We start from the raw sequence: 22,290 nt of genomic DNA, 5'->3' as shown, positions 1-22,290 counted from the left end.
AACAGGAAATGATGCGATGGGCCACGGCCAGGGAGGAGGAAGTGAAAAATGAATACAGCAGATATACAGTAGGTGCTGGGAAAAAAAATATCCAATTCGTTTGCAGTGCACAATTTAGTGAGGGATGCTGAAGAGTTGTAAAAGTGGGTGGAACTCCACTTTAACCTATAAATGCAACCAGCAACAGCACTTAACATACCATGCCTAGGCACAAGAGTTCACATCCAACACAGGCAGTATGTATGAGGTTTTACCAACTGTTATAGTTATATATTACTGTACTAATACAATTTACACCACAGTCAATATTAAGTGACATACTGAAGACTTATGGAAAAATATAATTATAGGTTACAGTGACAGTAATAACTGTCCCTTTTCCAGGACTTGGAGAAAACTGACTGGTTCCAGGAGTGGCCTGATGTAAGACACATCTACAGCTCTTCGGATAAACATGCACAGAGACACCTGAGTGGCTGGGCTATGCGTAATACCAACAATCATAATTCTCGCATTTTGAAGAAGTCTTGCCTTGGTGTCCTTGTCTGCAGCAAAGACTGCACAACTCCAGGAGGCAAAAAGGTACACCTGAGACCTGCCATTTGTGACAAAGCACGGCAGAAACAGCAAAGTAGGTGAATATGTTTACGCTTTTAATGGTTTTATGATGTCATTATGTTGGGAAAAGTTCTTTTGAATTACAGAAATGCAGATTTGCAAAGTGAGCGCTGACATAATAGGTTTATTTAAGCACAGTTCATTGGGTATTATGTTAAGTTAAATGCTCAGTTGTTTGCTTCATTTTCTGGCCTACACTAAACATAATGATATAAAAAGAATGATTTATTACTACTGCCTGCTTTAATTATTATACATGAGGGGCACTGACACTGAGCATGTAAACCATTTGGAGCTGGTCAGCCATATGTCTCTCTTATGCCCCGTACACACGGTCGGATTTTCCGATGGAAAATGTCCGATCGGAGCGTGTTGTCGGAAATTCCGACCGTGTGTGGGCTCCATCGGACATTTTCCATCGGATTTTCCGACACACAAAGTTGGGGAGCAGGAGATAAAATTTTCCGACAACAAAATCCGTTGTCGGAAATTCCGATCGTGTGTACACAAATCCGACGGACAAAGTGCCACGCATGCTCAGAATAAATAAAGAGATGAAAGCTATTGGCCACTGCCCCGTTTATAGTTCCGACGTACATGTTTTACGTCACCGCGTTTAAAACGATCGGATTTTCCAACAACTTTGTGTGACCGTGTGTATGCAAGACAAGTTTGAGCCAACATCCGTCGGAAAAATTCCTAGGATTTTGTTGTCGGAATGTCCGAACAAAGTCCGACCGTGTGTACGCCCTATAAGAATGACAGGTGTGAAGATACACTATATTACCAAAAGTATTGGGACACCTGCCTTTACACACATATGAACTTTAATGGCATCCCAGCCTTAGTCCATAGGGTTCAATATTGAGTTGGCCCACCCTTTGCAGCTATAACAGCTTCAACGCTTCTGGGAAGGCTGTCCACAAGGTTTAGGAGTGTGTCTATGGGAATGTATGACCATTCTTCCAGAAGCGCATTTGTGAGGTCAGGCACTGATATTGGACTAGAAGCCCTGGCTCGCAGTCTCCGCTCTAATTCATCCCAAAGGTGTTCTATCGGGTTGAGGTCAGGACTCTGTGCAGGCCAGTCAGGTTCCTTCACCCCAAACTCACTCATCCATGTCTTTATGGAACTTGCTTTGTTCACTGTGCACTCCAAATCATTTGGTGGAGGGGGGATTATGGTGTGGGGTTGTTTTTTAGGGGTTGGGTTTGGCCCCTTAGTTCCAGTGAAGGAAATTCTTAAGGCATCAGCATACCAAGACATTTTGGACAATTTAATGCCCCCAACTTTGTGGGAACAGTTTGGGGATGGCCCCTTTCTGTTCCAACATGACTGTGCACCAGTGCACAAACAAGGTCCATAAAGACATGGATGTGCAATTTTGGGGTGGAGAAACTAGATTGCACAGAGTCCTGACCTCAACTCAATAGAATGGGATTTTTTAGAGTGGAGACAGCGAGCCAGGACTTCTCGTCCACATCAGTGCCTGACCCCACAAATGCTCTTCTGGAAGAATGGTCAAACATTCCCATAGACATACGCCTAAACCTTGTGGACAGCTTTCCCAAAAAAGTTAAAGCTGGGATGCCATTAAGGTTCATGTGCGTGTAAAGGTGAGCGTCCCAAAACTTTTGGTAATATAGTGTATCTCTGCAGCACTGCCCATTCATTTAAATGGGCAGCCCCAAAGATGCTGCTTGCAGGACTTTTTTTCCAGTCTCGGAAGCGTACCGTCTAGTGTGAAAGCAGTCGGGCTTTCACACTGGGGAAGCATGAGAGGCGCTTCTCAGGAGCTTTACAGGCACTATTTTTAGCATTAAAACGCCTGAAAAGCGCCTCAGTTTGAAAGGGGTCTTACATAAAAAGGGAAAAAAGGTATAAAACTTTTTTTTTTTATATCTATACACAAGTGTGTTTTACCTTTCATTTCTATTTTAAACTGAATGGGTTGTTCTACAAGGCCGTTTACAATCAATTTAAAGCTGCTGGTTGTTAAACTAGCTGACCAGGCCTTTTCTGGAACTTTGTTTACAAGTTTTTAAAGCAGGATTTTTTGCTAGAAAATTACTTAGAACCCTCAAACATTATATATATTGTTTAGCAGGGACCCCAGAGAACAAAATGGCAATTGTTGCAATATTTTATGTCACAGCGCAGCGGTCTTTCAAACGCAATTTTTTAGGAAAAAAATACACTTTTTTGTATTAAAAAAAAAACACTAAACTTAGCCCAATTTTTTTGACTAATGTGAAAGATGATGTCATGCTAGTTAGTATTGTTAGTTAGTAAATACATACTGCTCATTTTCAGATGATGGATTGAACAGTGCTCCGTGAGATGTTCAAAGCTTGGGATATTTTTTTATAACCTAACCCTGCTTTAAACTTCTCCACAACTTTATCCCTGACCTGTCTGGTGTGTTCCTTGGCCTCCATGATACTGTTTGTTTACTAAGGTTCTCTAACAAACCTCTGAGGCCTTCACAGAACAGCTGTATTTATACTGAGAATAAATTACACACAGGTGGACTCTATTTACTAATTAGGTGACTTCTGAAAGCAATTGGTTCCACTAGATTTTAGTTAGGGGTATCAGAGTAAGGCCCCTTTCACACTGGGGCGGGGGTGGCGTCGGCTGTAAAGCGCCGCCATTGTTAGCAGAGACGCTTTGCCGGCGGTATAGCCGCGCTGTCCCATTGATTTCAATGGGTAGGAGAGGGGAAGGAGCAGTGTATACACCGCTCCTTCCCCGCTCCAAAAGATGCTGCTGGCAGGACTTTTTTCCCATCCTTCCAGTGCACCGCTCCAGTGTGAAAGCCCTCGGGGCTTTCACACTGGAGACAAAGCAGCAGCACTTTCGGGTCGGTTTGCAGGCGCTATTATTAGGGCAATAGTGCCTGCAAACCGCCCCAGTGTGAAAGGGCTAAGGCTACTTTCACACTGGGCCGGTGGGGAGGCGGTAGTGGTAAAACGCCGCTAGATTTAGCGGCGCATTACCACTGTTATAGCGGCGCGTTTAACAAAAGGGCCAATAAAGGGTTAAAAGCGCACGCAAAAAGCCACTGCCGAATTGATTTGCAGGTGCTTGGGCAGTGCTGCCCATTGATTTCAATGGCAGGGGCAGTGGAGGAGCACTGTATACACCGCTCCCGCACCGCCCCAAAGATGCTGCTTCCAGGATTTTTTTTCCTGTCCTGCCAGCGCACCGCCCCTCGGGCTTTCACACTGGGGTGGCTTGAGAGCCCCAAAAACGCCTGAAAAGCGCCCCAGTGAGAAAGGGGTCGAAAGGCAGCTGAAAACAAATACACTTTTCAGATATTTATTTGTAAACCATTTTGAAAACCATTTATCATTTTCCTTTCACTTCACAATTATGTGTCACTTTGTGTTGGTCTATCACATAAAATCCCAATAAAATACATTTAACTTTTTGGTTGTAATATGACAAAATATGGAAAATTTTAAGGGGTATGAATACTTTTTCAAGGCACTGTATCTGGTTGAAAATACTGTATAAGTGAATGCAGAAAAATGTCACCTGTGCTTTTTTTCAGTAGATAAACCATGTCCAAATTGCAAAGGGCCATTGAAACACGTGTCTTGTCGTGGCCATGGTGGATTTCCTGTGACCAACTTCTGGAGGCATGAAGGACAATTTATATATTTTCAGGTATGTGACAGCAGAAAATAAGATTCATAAGTGTTGGAAATGGCAAACCCATGCTAGAAAATATATATCGGCTAATTTTAAATTGGGTGTTGTGCAGGGTAAAACTATAATGCCCCGTACACACGAGTGGAATTTACGTTGGAAAAATCTTGGATGGTTTTTCCGACGGAATTCCGCTCAAGCTTGGCCTGCCTACACACGGTCACCGTCGGAAAAATAGAGAACCAGCTCTCAATCTTTTGCTGGCAGAAATTCGGACAGAAAAAGTTGGATGGAGCATACACACAGTCGGAATATCCGACCAAAAGCTCCCATCACACTTTTTTTGACGGAAATTCCGACCGTGTGTACGGGGCATGATAATCAATTCAGACACCACCTCAAAACTAGGTTTCGTGTAAGGCTTATTTAAAGAGGAAGTAAATGCTGCCTCTTTTTTGGTGACCTGCAAAGAGGCTCTATACTATACTTTCCAGCAGCCCATTTTTTGAAATGCTGCTGCTTTGGTGATTGCTATTCGCCACAGGTATTTGACTGGCTGCATGAGCACAATACCTGGTTCCCCCATTGCGCATAATGGTTCCTCCTGTCAGCTCATAAGTGTTGTTGTGACATAACAGGTCAGTGGGAGAAACCATAATGTGCGGTGGGGGAGCAGGTATTCCATATACTTGAAAATGTAAAATACATGCAGCATCCATCACTCACTGAAGAAGCAACATTTCCAGAGACAGGCTGCTGGAAATGTAAGTATAGAGCATGTTTTATTACAGGTATGTATTTATATACAAGTGACCATTGGTGACTGAGTCACTTTAAATGGGTAAAGTGACGAGCACTTGCAGTATACAACTTTCAGTGCTGCTCCTGCTCTCTCTGTGTTGCTTCCCTTAACTTCTGGTCTTCACAGGAAAGAGTTAACAGTGGATACTGCAGTCACTGGTCAGTCCTTTAGACATACCTCCCAACTTTTTATAGATGGGAATGAGAGACACCTCTTAGCAAAAGTATGCAGGCATAGGACACCCCCCCGCCATGCCCCCCTTAAAGGAGAATTGTACAAAAAAAATGATTGGTTAAATCCACAAGTGTTTTTTTTTAGCACTACTATTCCTTTGTATTTGGTTTTGGAGTTTACAAATGCAGCAATTTAGAAACTGGGTGAAAGGTTTAGCACTGGGAAACACTTTTTGATAGAAAAATAGTGCATTTTATATACAACTAAACAGATCAGACCAAAATGAAGGACAAATGCGGAGGAAAGAGGGACAGAGGGACTTTGTTCCAAAAAAGGGACAGTCACTTAAAATCAGGGAAAGTTGGGAGCTATGCCATTAATGTGGGGAAGAGATGAGGGAGGAGCAGATGAGTGCCTTGCCATCTTAGGCTATGGGGCTGCGTGTTTCTATTGATGCACACAGTGTAGGGAGAAACAACACTAGACCCTGCATGCAAGGGTAACTCTATAGCAGGGATATGGAATTAGCGGACCTCCAGCTGTTGCAGAACTACAAGTCCCATGAGGCACAGCAAGACTCTGACAGCCACAAGCATGACACCCAGAGGCAGAGGCATGATGGGACTTGTAGTTTTGCAACAGCTGGAGGTTCGCTAATTGCATATCCCTACTCTATAGGAACTACAAGAGAAAGGTGCCACATTAAAACAGGAAACCTGGGGCAGAGATCAAGGCACCAGTTGAAACTGGAACATGGGCAAAAACTAAAAGATAAACAAGCAGTATACTTGGTGAATAAATCAGCTGCTGAAAAAAAGAGAGTTTAGTATGACTTTAATAATTCTGATATTAACAATGCAAATAAACACTGTTAAAATGTATTGCAATTACAATATTTTGATATAATGATTTGGGCAGAATATCTTACAGGTCTATTAAGTGTAATGGACCTACATTACAGGAATAGCCTGGGCTGTATAAACTTACAGGAATAATGTGTTATTTTATCCACCCTTTTTCTCATTAACAATACTTGATTGCATTGACATGCCACTATTTCCACTTTCTCTGCAACAATCTGCAAAGAAAAGGAAAACTGTTACATGTTACTTGGTCTACCAGGAGCTTGGAGTATCCTCCACACAGCCTCTAACCCTACCTCTTATCAAGTGTCCAATCTGGCCAGACAATGAAGAAAATGTAAAGAAAACAAACATAATTTACTGTATTTCAGGACTGCCTCCCTCAGCTGCCAACTGTCCCTGATTTGGAGGGACTGTCCCTCATTCTGAAGAATGTCCCTCTGTCCCTCATTCCTCCTCATTTGTCCCTCATTCTGGTCTGATCTATATAGTTGTATATAAAATGCACTATTCATCTATCAAAAAGTGTTTCAGAGTGCTAAACTTTTCATTTGGGTTTTACATTGCTGCATTTGTAAATTTCAAAAGCCAATATAAAGGAATAGTAGTGGTAAAAAATCACTTGTGGGTTTAGCCAAGGAGTCTTCAAGCTATGGCCCTCCAGTTGTTCAGGAACTACAATTCCCATCATGCCTAGTCATGTCTGTGAATGTCAGAGTTTTACAATGCCTCATGGGATGTGAAGTTCCTCAACAGCTGGAGGGCCGTAGTTTGGGGATCCTTGGTTTAGCCAATCATTCTCTTTAGTACAATTCTCCTTTTATGGGGGGCGTGGCAGGAGGTGTGTCCTATGCCTGCATACTTTTGCTAATAGGTGTCCCTCATTCCCATCTCAGAAAGTTGGGAGGTATGCCTAATGGTAAACATTTTTTAACCAGGTTATACTAACACCTCATGTATCTATCAATTTTTACAATTTTTTAGATCTGGTGGTTTTTGTATTTTCATTACCCAAAGTTAAGCTCTAATTCTCAAACACCCTATAAAACCTAGCCTGGACCATTATAGTTAATGTACCCCTAAAACGCTTTAAACATTTAACACCCCTCTTGAATATAACTTGCTACTTAAGGCATATCTCTAGGAAAAACCTTTTCAGTTTTGGATAGATTGGGGAAGAGTTAGTCAAGCTGTCATGTTTCTACTGCTGTCTGTGTCCCCATTGGGAAGATTCGTCACCCTTTTCTCATGTTTACCATTGTCACCAAGAGAAAAAGTGAGAGCAAATCCAAAAGTTTAGAGTTGTCCCCAGAACAAGAGGTGCGAAAGAAATCTTCTAATGGGAAATAGAAGAATTCCTCTTACTTCCTGTCTTCGTGACTCTGGGACAAAGACAGCGAAAAATAAAACCCTTCCCTGATGTAACCAAAACTTTAAATATGTTTGGTTATACATACATACACTTTAGCGGCACAGGCAAGCCGGACAATGTACCTGTATGTCGCCGCTTGTCTTCTGGGTTTCCGAGATTGGACACAGCACAAGTTTGCCAGCAGATTTCAGCCAATGATTTGGGCTTAAATCAGCTAATCAACTGTGTCCAATCACAGACAGAGTTCTGTGTTTACAAAAACGCAGAACTCTGTGTGCATAGGAACAGCAATCCGGCTATTTCTTCTCCCTGCAAAGCAGGAAGAAAAAACAGCCAGATCAGAAAGTAAGTGCAGTACATAATACACACGTTACACATTATTAGGCACACCTTTAACCCCATGATTGCCCCTAGATGTTAACCCCTTCCCAGCCAGTGTCATTAATAGTGTCAGTGTACAGTTATCACTGATCACTGTATTAGTGTCACTAACGACGTCACTGTCAGTTATTGATCCTCCCAGATAGTGTCTGTTAGCACCATATTGCCTGCCACCTTATCACAGTCGCACTATAGGTCGCTAATCACCGCCCTTACAGTATAGTCTCTATAGCTGCGTAAATACCAGTGTACTGTATATACCATCGTTTTTAGATGCTACAACTTTTGCATAAACCAGTTATTATACATCTATTGCCATTTTTTTTTTTTTTTACCAAAGACATGTAGCAGAATACATTTTGGTCTAAATTTATGAAGAAATTAGATTTCTTTGATTTTTTTTTTTATAACAGAAAGTAGAAGTTTTTTCTTCAAAATTTCTGGTCTTTTTTCAATTATATAATAAAAAAAAATAAAAACCCAGTGGTGATCAAATACTACCAAAAGAAAGCTCTATTTATGTGAAAAAATATATAAATTTAATTTGGGTAGTGTTGCATGACTGCGCAATTGCCAGTTAAAGTAGCACAGTACTGAATAGAAAAAAATGGTCTGGTCAAGAAGGGGGTAAAGCCTTCTGGAGGGCAAGCGTTTAAACTCCTAAACTCTAACCCTGACATTAACACCGGCAGTTAGACAATATATCTATCCCCTAATCATAATGCTAAACTAACCTAACCTAAACATCAGAGTGTACCTATCTTCAGAGTGTAGAACCACATATTCATTTCTATGTCGTATTGCAATCATCCTACTCCTAATAATTTGATTGATCTTGACGTTTGTAACTTTGTGAAGATCCCCACACATTTACTTCCTTGATTTCTGTGTCACATATTCACAATGCCCTGTGAGTAGGAAGTGCCGTGTCACACATTTCACAGAGTCTGCCTTCTGAACTCTCAGAGGTGCTGAGAGAAGGAGTGCCAGGAGGCACAGGAATCACTGCTTGCAAGCAGCATGGTACCATGCAATTAAAGTAGAACTATGGGCAAAACCTTTTTTTTTTTTTCATTTTGGATAAAGTAATGGAGGGTTATAACCTCTGTCAGTTTATTTTTTGCCATATGTGTCCCACTGCAGAGATTTCCTGTACCATATCCAAACAGGAAGTAAGAGAAAATCCCTGCAAAATTCCTTGGGGACCCCTTGCTCACCAGAACTAGTGTCCCCATTGAAAAATATTTAGTTTCTATTACTTTTCTGGGGACAACCCCAAAATTTGGGACTTTCTTTTACTTTCACCTTCAATGATAATGGTAAGCAGGACAAACAGAGAGGTCGTATCTCCTTAACAGGGGCACAGACAGCAATAAAAACTGACAGGGGTTCTAATCCCTCTCCACTCCATCCAAAACTGAAAAAAAAAACGTTTTTACCTTTACTTATACTTTAAGTATGTAGTCTTTAGAAATGGAAAGTACACAGCAGAGAAGAAGCGTGCAAGGAATCCAGGAAGTAAGCTAATATTAAATTGTTGAATATAAATGTTGTTTGTATTGCTATTATAATGCTGACATTATAAAATAAAAGTGTATTTTGTGACTGTAGATTTCTTTTAAATCGATCCCCAAGGCTAACTGAACCAGTTCTGCAGCATCTTTACCTACCCCACTCCGGGAGCAATGACACCGAATACTCACAGTCTAAGATACCAGCATTTAAAACTGATCCAGCTTAGTAATAAAGCTTATCATTATGGTTTTTATATGTTTTGCTTTATTTTTACACTCATATTTTTCTTTGTTTTTAAGACAAAGGGAGGGCATGACCACCCAAGACCAGAAACAAAGCTAGAATCAGACAGCAGAAAGTCAATGAATAAGAGGCGCATATCAATCAAATCCACCTCTGCAAAATATAGACGCAACAAGAATTCTAAGGTACTGTGTGAATTACAAGTCGCTTAAAAAAGTACAAATCACAACATATGTAAAGTTCCGTAACCCACTGAAACCAATCAGCAATCATTTATTAAGTGACTTATCTGAAGTAAGCTGAAATTTGATTGCCTGCTATAGGTGACTGCATAAATAATCTTTCCACTTACATATACCCAGTGAAGTGACTAGCCTCAGGTGATACACAGAGATAAAAATAAATGCTCCTATAAAAGCTGTACCTGTTTATTTACAGTCTTCTCTACATCCGTTCAAAGTCTAGAATTTATAAAGCTTGTCTGAGCAGTAGAAAAAAATGGGGTGAAGAGCTGATATAACACTCTGCAGAGCTTAGTGAGGAGAGCTCTGAGTCCTGGTTGGAGGGAAGAGACACACCCCCTTCACACAGCTTCCTGGAAGAGAGCTGAAGCTGTCAATCAGCTGGAGATTCCTCCTGTCACCTTTTTTCTCTTGGTGTCAGGAAAACTTGTGAGAAGAGATTCATGTTAATAGCAGAGGAATGAAGCAGCAGACAGAAATGACACTTAGTGTTCTTAATTGAGACAAGTAAACACTATAGAAGGATATGCTTTGTTCATATTTCATTTCTGAGGTTTACAACCACTTTAATGCTTTCAATAAAATAAAAGAGGACCCACTGGTGTCTGGTTTTAAAGGTCTCTATACTTGCTTTACACCTAGGGAGGTAGGAAATGCAGGCAGCTTCTGTAATGTTCTGTACACACGATCGGACATTCCGACAACAAAATCCATCCGATTTTTTCCGACGGATGTTGGCTCAAACTTGCCGCGCATACACATGGTCACATAAAGTTGGTTGGAAATTCCGAACGTCAAAAACGCGGTGACGTACAACACGTACGATGAGCCAAGAAAAATTAAGTTCAACAGCCAGTGCTGCTCTTCTGCTTGATTCTGAGCATGCATGGCACTTTATGCGTCGGAATTGTGTACACACGATCGGAATTTACGCAAACGGATTTTGTTGTAGGAAAATTTTAGATCCAGCTCTCAAACTTTGTATGTCGGAAATTCCGATGGAAAAAGTCCGATGGAGCCTACATACGGTCGGAATTTCCGACAACAAGCTTCCATCGCACATTTTCCGTCGGAAAGTCCGACCGTGTGTACAGGGCATTAGTGTAGTTGTCATGATTGCAAATGGTTCATTCTACAATATACAGTAAAATGTAGCTTATATTACTCTATTAAAAAAAAAAAAAAAAACATAGAGCAAAAGACAAATGCTGCAAGGTTTCCTGTTGAAACCCTTGGTCAGTGGAGCATTCACCTTTTGCTACCCATGTTTAATTGTGCAAACATACTACCGAAGTGGGTGTGTATATTGCGATTCGCTGGTTGAATTATTTTAGGTGTTGTGATCACCATTCGCCTGTCCTGATGCATTTAGAACTGGCACATATAAAAGAAAGCTTTCCTGCACTATATTTTTGCACACTTTTTTTATAAAGGTTTAAAAAAATAAAATTCTATTCAAGTATGTATTCTTAACTCGAAAAAGTCCCTTCTATTGCTCTCAGTCTCCTCCAAATCCAGTGGCGGCCCCCCCCTAATCCATGCGCCCGGCCCCTAATCTACATGCAGGGCGTGGGATGCATGGATTCCGGTGGTTTTTTTTTTTTTGAAGCACATGATTAGAGCCCGAGGCTCTAATTGGCTTCAAAAAAAGGATGAGCCCACCCACTTGTGTGACAATAGTGAATTAATATTTGCTATTGTTTTCCTGATTCTCCTCCCAAACAATCAGGAAGCGGCCGTGGGTCCTGAGACTCGATTGGCCAGGGAGTCTCAGAACCCACTTCCTGGTCGGCTGGGAGGGGAAGGAATGTGAGGTCTCCATGGGCGGCAGCCACATCCAGCACTCTGGCTCAGACAGTGGAGGGAGGAGGAGGGGAGATCACAGTGTCATCTGGTGGACTCATCATCTGCCTCCTAAGGTAAGGAGGCCCTCCGCCTTCCTGTCTGTCCATCCGTCTCCCACCAGGGAAGGGGGGGTGTTGGTGGTGCTGGTGAGTGCCGCCTTCATGTCTGTCTCCCACGGGGGGGGGGGGGGTCCCCCGTGTCTCCTGCTGGGGGGGGGGGGGGGGCTGGGAATGGGTGGTTGGCGGTGCTGGTGATCTAAGGCTTCATTTCCGTCTCCCGCTGGGGGGGGTTAAATATTGAACACCAGCCGCCACTGTCCGAATCCCTTTTTTCTTTTTTGCTGTAATCTGACTCCCTATAGAAGCATGGCTAAATTCATTCATCATGGTCCCAGTGTAAGTAGGAATTTTTTTTTTTTGTTTCACTGCCACACCCATTATATGATGACTGCACTGATGACAGTAAGTAAAAAAAAAATAATAATAATTTTTAATTTTATACTTTTCCAAAAACTTATGACAAAAAATGACATCTTCAAAAAACTTGCCATGCCTCTTAATAAATACCTTGGACTGCCTACTTTCCAAAGAGGGGTCATAAGGGGGATATTTGTACTGTCCAGACATTTTTTGGGCCTCAAGAAATAAGATAGGCCATCAGTACATCAGGAATGATCAATTTTTAGATATATACCATAGTTTGTGGACTGTATAACTTTCCTACAGACTAAATAATATACACTGACTTTATTTTCACCAAAGAAATGTAGCAGTATAATTTTGGCCTAAATTCATGAAGAAACATTTTTAATTTGCTACATTTTATAACAGAAACAAAGAAAAACTTGTTTTTTCACATTTTTCAGTTATTTTTCATTTATTTAGCAAAAAATAAAAAACCCAGAGGTGATCAAATAGCACCGAAGGAAAGCTCTATTTGTGTGAACAAAATTATGAAAATTTGGTTTGAGTAGTGTTCCATGACCGCGCAATTGTCGTTCAAAGTGTGACAGCGCTGAAAGCTGAATATAGGCCTGGGTAGGAAGGGGGAATAAGTGCCCGGTATTGAAGTGGTTAAAAAAACATTAGTGAGAGGGTGAGGAGAGGTTTGGAGCGTAAGGAGGACATTACAAGGAGGCAGAAAAACAGTAAAAAAAATTCATGAAAAACAGATTAGAGGGCCATAAAAGAGGTTGTAAACCTCCCTGCAGTATTTGTACCTATTGGTAAGCCTATAAATAAGGCTTACCTAAAGGTACTGTAAATATATCCTAAACGTTCGTCGTTTAGGAGTTATTTACTGTATACTGTGCCCAGGACTGTCTTTATTATTGATTGGACCCTGGGCAAACATTTTCTTGGGACCCCCTCATGCAATTTCACTCCCCACCCTTACATCCCAAAAACTGGTCCAGGCTCACTGATTGGTTGCTAGAGGTTACTGCACATCCTTACTGCTCACTGATTTGGTTGCTAGAGGTTTCTGAACATTATTACTGCTCACTGATTGGTTTCTCTAGATTAAAGCACATCATTACCGCTCACTGGTTGCTAGAGGTAACTGCACATCATTACTGCTGATTGGTTGCTATAGGTTACTGTGCATCATCATTATTGCTCACTGATTGATTGCTAATGGTTACTACACAATATTACCGCTCACTGATTGGTGGATGAAAGTTACAGCTTTCAATTCATTTTTATCTTTTTATCATCCATTTACTGTATTTACAACATATGCCTGCAGAAACAATAAGTAGCATACATACCCACCAAAAACATGTCAGCAGACACAAAAAAAAACAACAAAAATAGGTACCAAACTTACACACCAGAAACATGTCCACAGAAGTCCATGGAGGGGGGGCACATTACTGGGGCTGGGAGAGCACATACCAGGGGAGTCAGGAGGGAAGTGTATGGGGTGGTGGGAGGGCACAATGTAGGGGTCAAAAGGGCACAATATGGGGGCAGGAGGGCACAGTACAGGGGCTGAGAGAGCACACACCAGGGGGGTCAGGAGGGAAGAGTGGGGGGTGGGAGGGCATAGTGCAGGGGTCAGGAGGGCACAGTACAGGGGCTGGAAGAGCACAGTGCAGGGGTCAGGAGAGCATGGTACAGAGGCTGGGAGGGCACATGCCAGGGGGGTCAGGAGGGAAGAGTGGGAGGGCACAGTGCAGGGGTCAGGAGGGCACAGTACAGGGGCTTGAAGGGCACACACCAGGGGAGTCAGAAAGGAAGAGTGGGAGGGCACAGAACATGGGCTGGGAGGGCACATGCCAGGGGAGTCAGGAGGGAAGACTGGGGAGGGGAGGGCACATGACAGGGGGATCAGGAGGGCATACACCAGGGGCAGTAAAAACCTGAAGCAGTGGCAATCATTAATGAGCCCAATTTCTCCCAGTGCTACATGAAAAAAACCCATCTACCCATTTGTCAGCACTGCAGCACTTCTATGCTAAGCTGCAGTGGATCGGCAGATTTAGCATAGAGGTGCCTGCAAGCTAATCCAAGATATGCTGCTAGATTAGTTTACCTCAGTCTGGACACACTAGCTTGAGACTCGGTTCCCACTTCTCAGTTCGCTATTGCACCACCCACATCCTGGCGGGTGCGATCTCATAGGACGGGTTCTAGTCTATTCCGCCCACTCAAACATCTATAGCCAGGAGGCTCCGCCTCACAGATGTTCCTTTGGTTCCCGAGTGCCTGCAAAACATCCGGGGGAACGAGGTAGGGAGAGGTACAGGGGCGGAGATTGCAGTCCATGCGGAGAGTGGGCAGCAATGCCTAACACTGGTACAGTGTTAATTCGCGATGTGCTGTGCTAACCGCTGCCCTGATTTTTGAGGATTTACTAAAATTCCTGAGAGTTGGCGAGTATGGCAGCATGGGCTCTGGGGCAGCTTCTTTGGGCCCCACAACAATGACTGGGCCCAGGGCAGCTGCCCCTTTTGCCCTGCGTTAAAGACGGCCCTGACTGTGCCAATGGTGTCATCGGCGCATGCGCTCTGAAAGAATGGCCGCCCGTGCCGTTTCTTCAGGAGCAAGTGCTGTGACTGGCGGCTCCCTCACACATGCGCAGGAATGGCATCACGCGGCTCCAGCCAGTCACACAGCCAGAGTCTGTGGCCCTGGAAGGAAGATGGGCAAAGATGGATGCAGCCTGCAGCGGGGACGTGTCACATATGCAATGCATACTAGCACATTATGCCTTTACCTTGCAGAGAAGGGGAAAACATTTTTTTTCCCACAGAGGTTACTTTCTCTTTAAGTAGAGAACGTGCATGGATTATATTTTGGAGAATTACAAATAATTGGCCATGAATTATACAATTTTCTTGTTTAATTTCATTTAGATTGACCTTCAGCTTTGTAGTCTTACAAGGGCTTGACTGTTTAAAGTGTTTAGGTTTGACCTCCTATTATAAGGTTTTGGTAAATCCAAAGGAAAGTTGTACAAGAAAATTGCAAAATGTATGACCAGCCTAAGGATATTTTTTAGTGTCACTTTAAATAAAGATTTGACACTTTTCCTGGTGAAGAAAATATTTTGTTTGCAGAGTAATGTTCTAGAAAGGAGTTAACTACAGCGTTTTGAATCGCAGGCAAATCTGCTCGCGATTTGACAGCGCTGATGTGTGAATGACAAAACGCGGAACTCGCATTTGAGATGCCATTGATTTGAATAAAATAGATTACAGCGCACACATACAAAAATTACAATTACATCCTGCAAGGCTATTTAAAACACCTGAACATATTAAAAAATATGGGGATTTTGGTCACACCATATGACCATATAGTGCTAAGCCCACTTACTGCGTCAAAGTACCCCATTATCAGTGGGTCCCACACTATTCATAGAATGAAAGATCCTGCATCTCAACCATGGAAGACAAACTCCTCTTTATGGGAGAACTAGAAGGACTCCTCCTATAACACAGGTGGACACTAATAAGGGGTAATGGCGGAGGGGTGGGGTGCTCTGGCCCAAGGGATCTGGTGAGGACCCTTACAATATACAAACAACAGACTTTGAGGGCACACCCGCAAATCGCAGTGCGGTCTACCGCAATTGTCACGCGATTAAGCGTGCTGAAATCTCTGCAACCCACATGGTGGGACGCATGTCGCACCAAAGTTTACTCCTGAACTATTTTTGGGCGACATGTGTGCCGCGATTGCCGCATGTTTTATCATGCGACAATCGCGGCAGACCCGCATCGCGATTTGAGGTGTCATTCAAATGAATGGCATCTCAAATGCGAGTTCCGCGTTTTGTCATTTGCACATCAGCACTGTGAAATCGCGGGCAGATCTGCCCGCGATTCAAAAACGCTGTAGTGTGAATGCAGCCTAACACTTTGCACATACAGCACAAAAAAAAGGAAAAGAGTGATGATAAATATTCAGAAGGTAATCACAACACTTGTGCTTGTAGAAATGTTTCACTACTATGGGTGTATGACATATTGGGGCTCTACAGGGTTACCACATGTACATCATATTATAAAGAACCGTGATATGACAAGTAACATCTTTGTTCAATGACACGAGCAGAATTTATAGCTGTGGTGAGGTTGCCTCTTAATTATTTTGCAATCGCCTCTTGTGGGATATTACGCATTTAACATTCCACAAGCTTGCATGCCTTGGGCAAAAACACATTTTACCTACAATTCACGGCAACACATTCATCACAATGTGCTTGAATTAATGAAGAAGTCATGCCAACTGGCTCTACAGCATTTCACAAAGTGATTCCTCTGATCTTTTCTGTCACAACAGGACTAGGTGTCCTGTACCTTCAATGGAGTGGGTGTAAAATATCTCTTTTAAAGTATAACTAAAGGTAAAAGTTCTTTTTTTTTTAGCTTTTGGATAGAGTGGAGAAGGATTAGAACACCTGTCAGTTTATTTATTGCTGTCTGTGGCCCTGTTATGCAGAATCACTATTGTTCTGTGTACCATTATCAATGAGAATAAAAGGAAATCCCTAGTTTCGGGTTGTCACCATAATAGGGTTAGAGGGGGGGGTCTTCCAATGGGGATACTAGTTCTGCTGACCCTGGTGACAACTAGGGATTCCCTCACTTTAGAGGGATTCCTATCATTTCCTGTTGGGCTATGGGACATGAAGTGAAGGAAAATCCCCCAAATGGGACACGAATGGCAAAAAAATAACAGGAGTTACATTATATCCCTCCCTTACTCCAAAATAGGTAAGGGCATTTACATGGGTAAGGGCATTTCTTTCTAGAACCAGAATTATAGTGTCAAAGTATTGGAAATAAATGAAGGATGGTTAGGCAAATACTGTAGATAAAATTTCATTGATATTATTTTTTTAATTTGAGCCTGCAAAGCATTAAAACCACATTCAGTGTGTAGTACACCCTGCCAAAAGGTAGGCTAAAGTTAGTGTTTGGCTTCACTGTACTCAGTAAAGAAATTATCTTTTTTTTTGTCTAGTCTGGGTTTCCTTAAGGTCAGTGGTTGATCCTGTCTGATTCTGGAAAAAGCTTCCAGAAAATAGATTAATTGTGCCAACCACTGATATATGAATATTTATCAAACCCCTGCCAATTCCTGGGAAGGGTGTACCCAGAAGATGGCTGGGGAGGTGGTAAATGTTTGGGAGACGTGCTCAGATTGTTCTTATCCTGGGGCTGCTGCCCCAGGAATGTAGCATGTGTACTAGCGTGGCTGTCTGGGCCTCAGCAGGCAGGCTGAGGGCGGCGGAGAAGATATGCCAAAAGGATTTTTGCTGGAGGGCATCATTTTGAAGTCTGGTCTGGAGAAGGATAATTGTCTCCCTCACTGAAGAGTGTCACGTGAAAGCTCAGTGACAGCAGCTGTCCCAGGACATTGTGAATAAGACCTGGCTTTGAACTTTCAGGTGTGCATGTGCTAGAGGGAATTAAGTGTCAGGGATTACTGGATGGACTGGGTCTGCTTCATACAGAGACCTAGAATACCTGTTCATTTCCTATTACCTCCAGTCAAGGCTGTTTGAAAAGGATTCTGTAGGAAATTTGTCCTGTTGATTTCTGCTATTGTCTTTGAGTATCCTGAACCCTTAATTTCTCTCCTGTTCAAGCTTTCTGCAGTAAATCCATAAAGGGACAGCCCCTAGACTAAGCTTGTGTAGTTGGTTTACATGAAACTGTGTGTGTGTCTGGCAACCTCTAAACTAGCAAGGGTAATCTACAGTGGCCCCTCCGGGAAAGTGGATCACAGATGCAATGTTCTGTCTTTTACAGACTCTTCCCCCAGCTCAGGTCCATACAGAAGTACAGTCCCCCAGTTATGGAGCAGGAGGAACTATCAATGGATTACAAGGGTGGTGACTTTACCACGCTTGTGCTACATTAAGAAGTATGAGTCTCTCTGCTGGAGTGAAATGATAGCTACCATTGCTGGGCTCCTACTGTATTTGCTCACAACACAAAAGAAACACAACACAAAAGAAAACTTTCCAAACAAGCTTTTATTGGATTGTCAAAATTAGCTATTGTTTGTATTGCTATTACAATGCTAGTGTTATAAAATTAGATCTGATGCTACTCCTCCTTGGTTGTCCTCCTTAAAATGTACCTAAAGGCAAAACTTTTTTAAAAACTTTGGAGTGGAGAGGGATTAGAACATTTGCCAGTTTTTATTGCTGTTTGTGCCCCCATTAGGAAGATTCACTCTCTCTATTTGTCCGGTGTACCATTATCATCAAAAGTGAACGTAAAAGAAAATTCCAAATTTAGGGTTGACACCAGAACAGTAAAAGGGAGATCTTCCAATGGGGACACTTATTCTGGTGACTTTGGTGACATTCTGGGATTCCCTCTCATTTCCTGTTTTGGAAATGGGACAGGAAGTGAAAAGAAATCTTCCCTATAGGACACAGATGGCAAAAAAATAAAAAATCTGACTAAAATTATAACTCTCACTTAATCTAGCCAAAATGACAAAAAAGTTAATCCTTTAGTTACACGTAAGGCTGTGTTCACACTAGAACATGCAGCGGCTCACAGCAGGAGTCCGGTGCATCTCCATTCACCGTTTCAGGTCCGATTTCAGCCCGAATTTTGGTCTGAATTCGAACCTGAAATGGACCAAAAGACACACAGGACTCCTGTGCAATTCGCACCAGAGCTGTGGAGGTGTGTGAACCGGCTCCATAGAGAGCCGATCACAATCTCCTGCTATGCAAATTGGATGCAAGGAAAGCCACATCCAATTCACATAAGTGTGAACCCAGCCTTAAGTTACTAAATACAGTATATTCAAGACAGGTAACATGTAGCCAAAAGGTTTTCTTACATTTTTTAACATCACTTCTGTCTTAGCCTCTTGCAGGTAAAATACAGAACCAGGATAACCTATCCAGTGCAGCTTTTCATCAGGAGGTTTGCCCAACCTACTACGGCTTTAAGGATGTGGAGATAGACCAATCATTATCGGAGCACATGCTGAACAACTGCTTGCCCCTAACAAACACGTACAACTATTTCACTGACACATTAAACAATCTGGGCTGGAGCAAAGACACTAGAAGTGGCAGCCTCAATGACAGTGAGGACTACAATGAATCTGATCTGATTGCTTCTGCTATGGATTTTGATGTACACAGTGATGATGACCAACAAGCATGGAATAATTCTCTCTTTGAAAAGGAACAACCACTTGATGATTTGTGCTGGGATATGACATCTTTAAATCATCCCCACACTAGCCAGCCAATGCAAGTTTTGGAGTTTCCATCCAAACTCAGAGTGGCCACCTTAAATTCCATAGCAGATAATCACCTATCACCTGAATAGCAACAATCTCAGGAAGAGTCTTACCTTCACAGATTTACAGATCAACTGTCTCCACCTTTATAGCATTGAACTACTAGGAGATGGTAAAATTAATGGTATTCTTTTAACAAAGGACATAATGTGAGACACACTATTTTCTGTCACTTTGATGTGATAGATACATGGTATTAAACCCAAAACTAAAATGTAATTAATAATTTCCCTTTGGGATTAATAAAGTATCCTGAATCTGAATAATATATCGCAGCTTACTAGTGATTAGATGTGTCAGGGAAATTCTAAGCTTCTCCCTATAAGCATATCATTTCTTTGCGCTTAAAAGCACAAAAACAGCCCTCTTATATAATGCCGGGAAAGCGAGCTCATTTATCTCTCCAAGTAACACCGATGCTGGTATCACCTCGAGCTCAGTATAATCCTGAAGAGAAATAGCCAGGCTGCCTTTATTTATACTAAACACATGGATAACAAAAGAGTGTGGTGGCTTCAGAATCAACCAATCAGACACTTGTATTCATTCAAAAGAACCAATCACACACACATGTATATATTCAAATAGAAATGCAGTAGTGACGTGTGCAAATGGTCGTATGCAAAACCATGCAGCAAGCACATGGTTCCCAACATGATCGTGTGCACATTCCCACTGCTACCAATGATGCGAGCCATACTCTATTATGGCTCAGTGGGGGATAATTTTGTATGGTTATGCTATGGTTCCCAAGTACGCAGATCTTCTTACTTAGGAGTTTAAATGCGATCGCCATGGAGTGGCCAGTCCCTTGGTGAGGCATAAACATCCTTAAAAGAGCAAACAGATCTGCCGTGTCCACGGGAAGGTTTCCGCATCCAATGGTCTTCCACCAGCATCTGTATGTGCGAATACCCTTGCATGAGAGTATTACTACAAAACAGACACTGGGGGACATCTGACAACATACATTAATAAAAATTTCCACAACAGATGTGGTGGCTGTATCAGTTTTCTTTTCTTTGTCTTTTTTCCCTCTGTTTTCACCTGCTGATCTGGTAAGTAACATACCTCTTGTATTAGCGAGAGACAACTCTGGAGGTATGAGCATTGTCAGTAACAAATTGAAGCCAAACGCCAGCTCCAGCTCACACTTTATAACCAATTAGAGCAAACAGGTTTTTTTCCTTTTGGGATAAAGGTTTTGCATGAATAAATAAAAGCTGATAATTTTAATCACCCCTGCCAGTGTTAAGTGGTTTGTCTTATCCGTGTAAACTGATACATTCTACTGGAGAGCTTGAGCTTGTGAAAATCAACAGACTAACTGGCTGGATCACCAGATATACAGTATATGGAAGAAAGAAAGCCTAAAAAAGAAAATGAATGCAGCCATCACATGTAACAATTGGTAAGCTGCAATATAATAAATGTTTGCTTTTGGGTTTAATACTGCTTAAAAAATACTGTAAGCGAAATGTCATGGACCATCACATAGAAAAACACATGATTCATAAAATAAGCTTTAGGGCTCCTTCACACGGACGTGTCCGTGTACGGAGCCCGCTCTGCTCAGCGGGGGATCGCTCCGTCGATCCCCGCTGAGCAGGCAGATGACAGGTCCATCTCTGCACACTGTGCAGGGACGGACCTGTCAGAGCGCCGCTCTCCCCTATGGGGGATCAGGTGAAGACACCTGGCCCGATCCGCAGACTGATGGAAAAGTAGGTTTTTCCTCTGTCACACTTTTTCGGATCGGAGCGGGTCGGATGTCAACGGACATGTCACCACTAACATCTGACGCTCCATAGAGGTCTATGAAGCGTCCATTCAGGTCCGCGTAAAAAAAACTGACAGGCGGACCTAAACGGATCGTCCGGGTGAGACAATGCCTTACAAGATATTTAAACAACTGTACTAACCCTTCAATAATTGCCATTTTGCACAGGACATATATTTAAAGAAAAAAAGCTCAAAATATTTACCTAAAGTGATATCCAAAAATGTGTAAAATGAAAAGAAAGGAATGGCTATGTTTTCTGAACACTATATTGCCACCACACTGAGGACAGGCAACACAACTTTGTCAGTGGTTCTTTTCTTTTCATAGTTAATCCAGTCTAGAGAAACCGGAGACAATATAATAGCTCCATCTACTGCTAAAGTCAAGTAATGCTAGATTGTGTACTGTAATCTTGTAAAAAGCTACCATATATTGTGATCAGTTTTGTGTACAGTTTTTTTTTTCATCTGTAATGGACTAAAAGCAATTTTGTTTGTGTCTTTACAATGCACATCTTAAATAAAAAAAATATAAAATCACCTTCTGTGTGTAGCGATGGCTCCGTGGGGTTGCTACGTGTTACAGTATCCACACATTTCACCCTGCTCCCAGACCTCCATTAGATACACTTCTCAGTCAATGAACAGTCTTCTGCTTGTTTTTGCTGTTTTTATTAGGGGATTCAACTTGGTTGGGGAAAAGGGACATGGGATGCCCAGAGAATAAATTGTACTTTGTAGAATAAAAGTAACTGCGTCACACTTCTCAGAAGAACAAGATGGCTAACCCTAAATTTGACAGGCTTTTACCTCAGAACACTTCTTTCAGCTCACTTCCTCCAGCACACTACTTCACTGTCCAATTTTGGTAATCCTGTCACACCATCAGAACATGAGAGGGTGAAGAAAGGAAGAGCCACCTGAGTGCAGCATTAGTAGGTACTTCTCGGGCCCGAGGAACTCACCAGGATTACCTATCTACAGATGAGCCTTTTTAATTATGTCTTTC

General features: G+C 42.2%; 1 protein-coding gene across 2 annotated transcripts in view; it reads left to right on the top strand.

The window, feature by feature from the left end:
• GCM1 (glial cells missing transcription factor 1) overlaps positions 1-21,821 on the top strand; it is a 36,572-nt gene extending 14,751 nt beyond the window's left edge. The window contains exons 2-5 of one of the 2 annotated variants that reach the window (XM_073626671.1): positions 385-631; positions 4,178-4,290; positions 9,679-9,807; positions 19,055-21,821. In XM_073626671.1, coding sequence (XP_073482772.1) covers positions 385-631; positions 4,178-4,290; positions 9,679-9,807; positions 19,055-19,528 — 963 coding nt within the window. In that variant the 3' untranslated portion in view covers positions 19,529-21,821. Of the gene's footprint in view, positions 1-384; positions 632-4,174; positions 4,291-9,678; positions 9,808-19,054 lie in introns of both variants that reach the window. The other variant, XM_073626669.1, reaches the window with a different exon arrangement.
• The last annotated feature ends 469 nt before the right edge of the window (positions 21,822-22,290 follow it).

The sequence above is a fragment of the Aquarana catesbeiana genome, linkage group LG04 (assembly GCF_042186555.1).
Source record: "Aquarana catesbeiana isolate 2022-GZ linkage group LG04, ASM4218655v1, whole genome shotgun sequence".
NCBI lineage: Eukaryota > Metazoa > Chordata > Amphibia > Anura > Ranidae > Aquarana > Aquarana catesbeiana.
The sequence above is the reverse complement of the archived record's forward strand: the minus strand, read 5'-3'. Positions and strand labels throughout refer to the sequence as shown.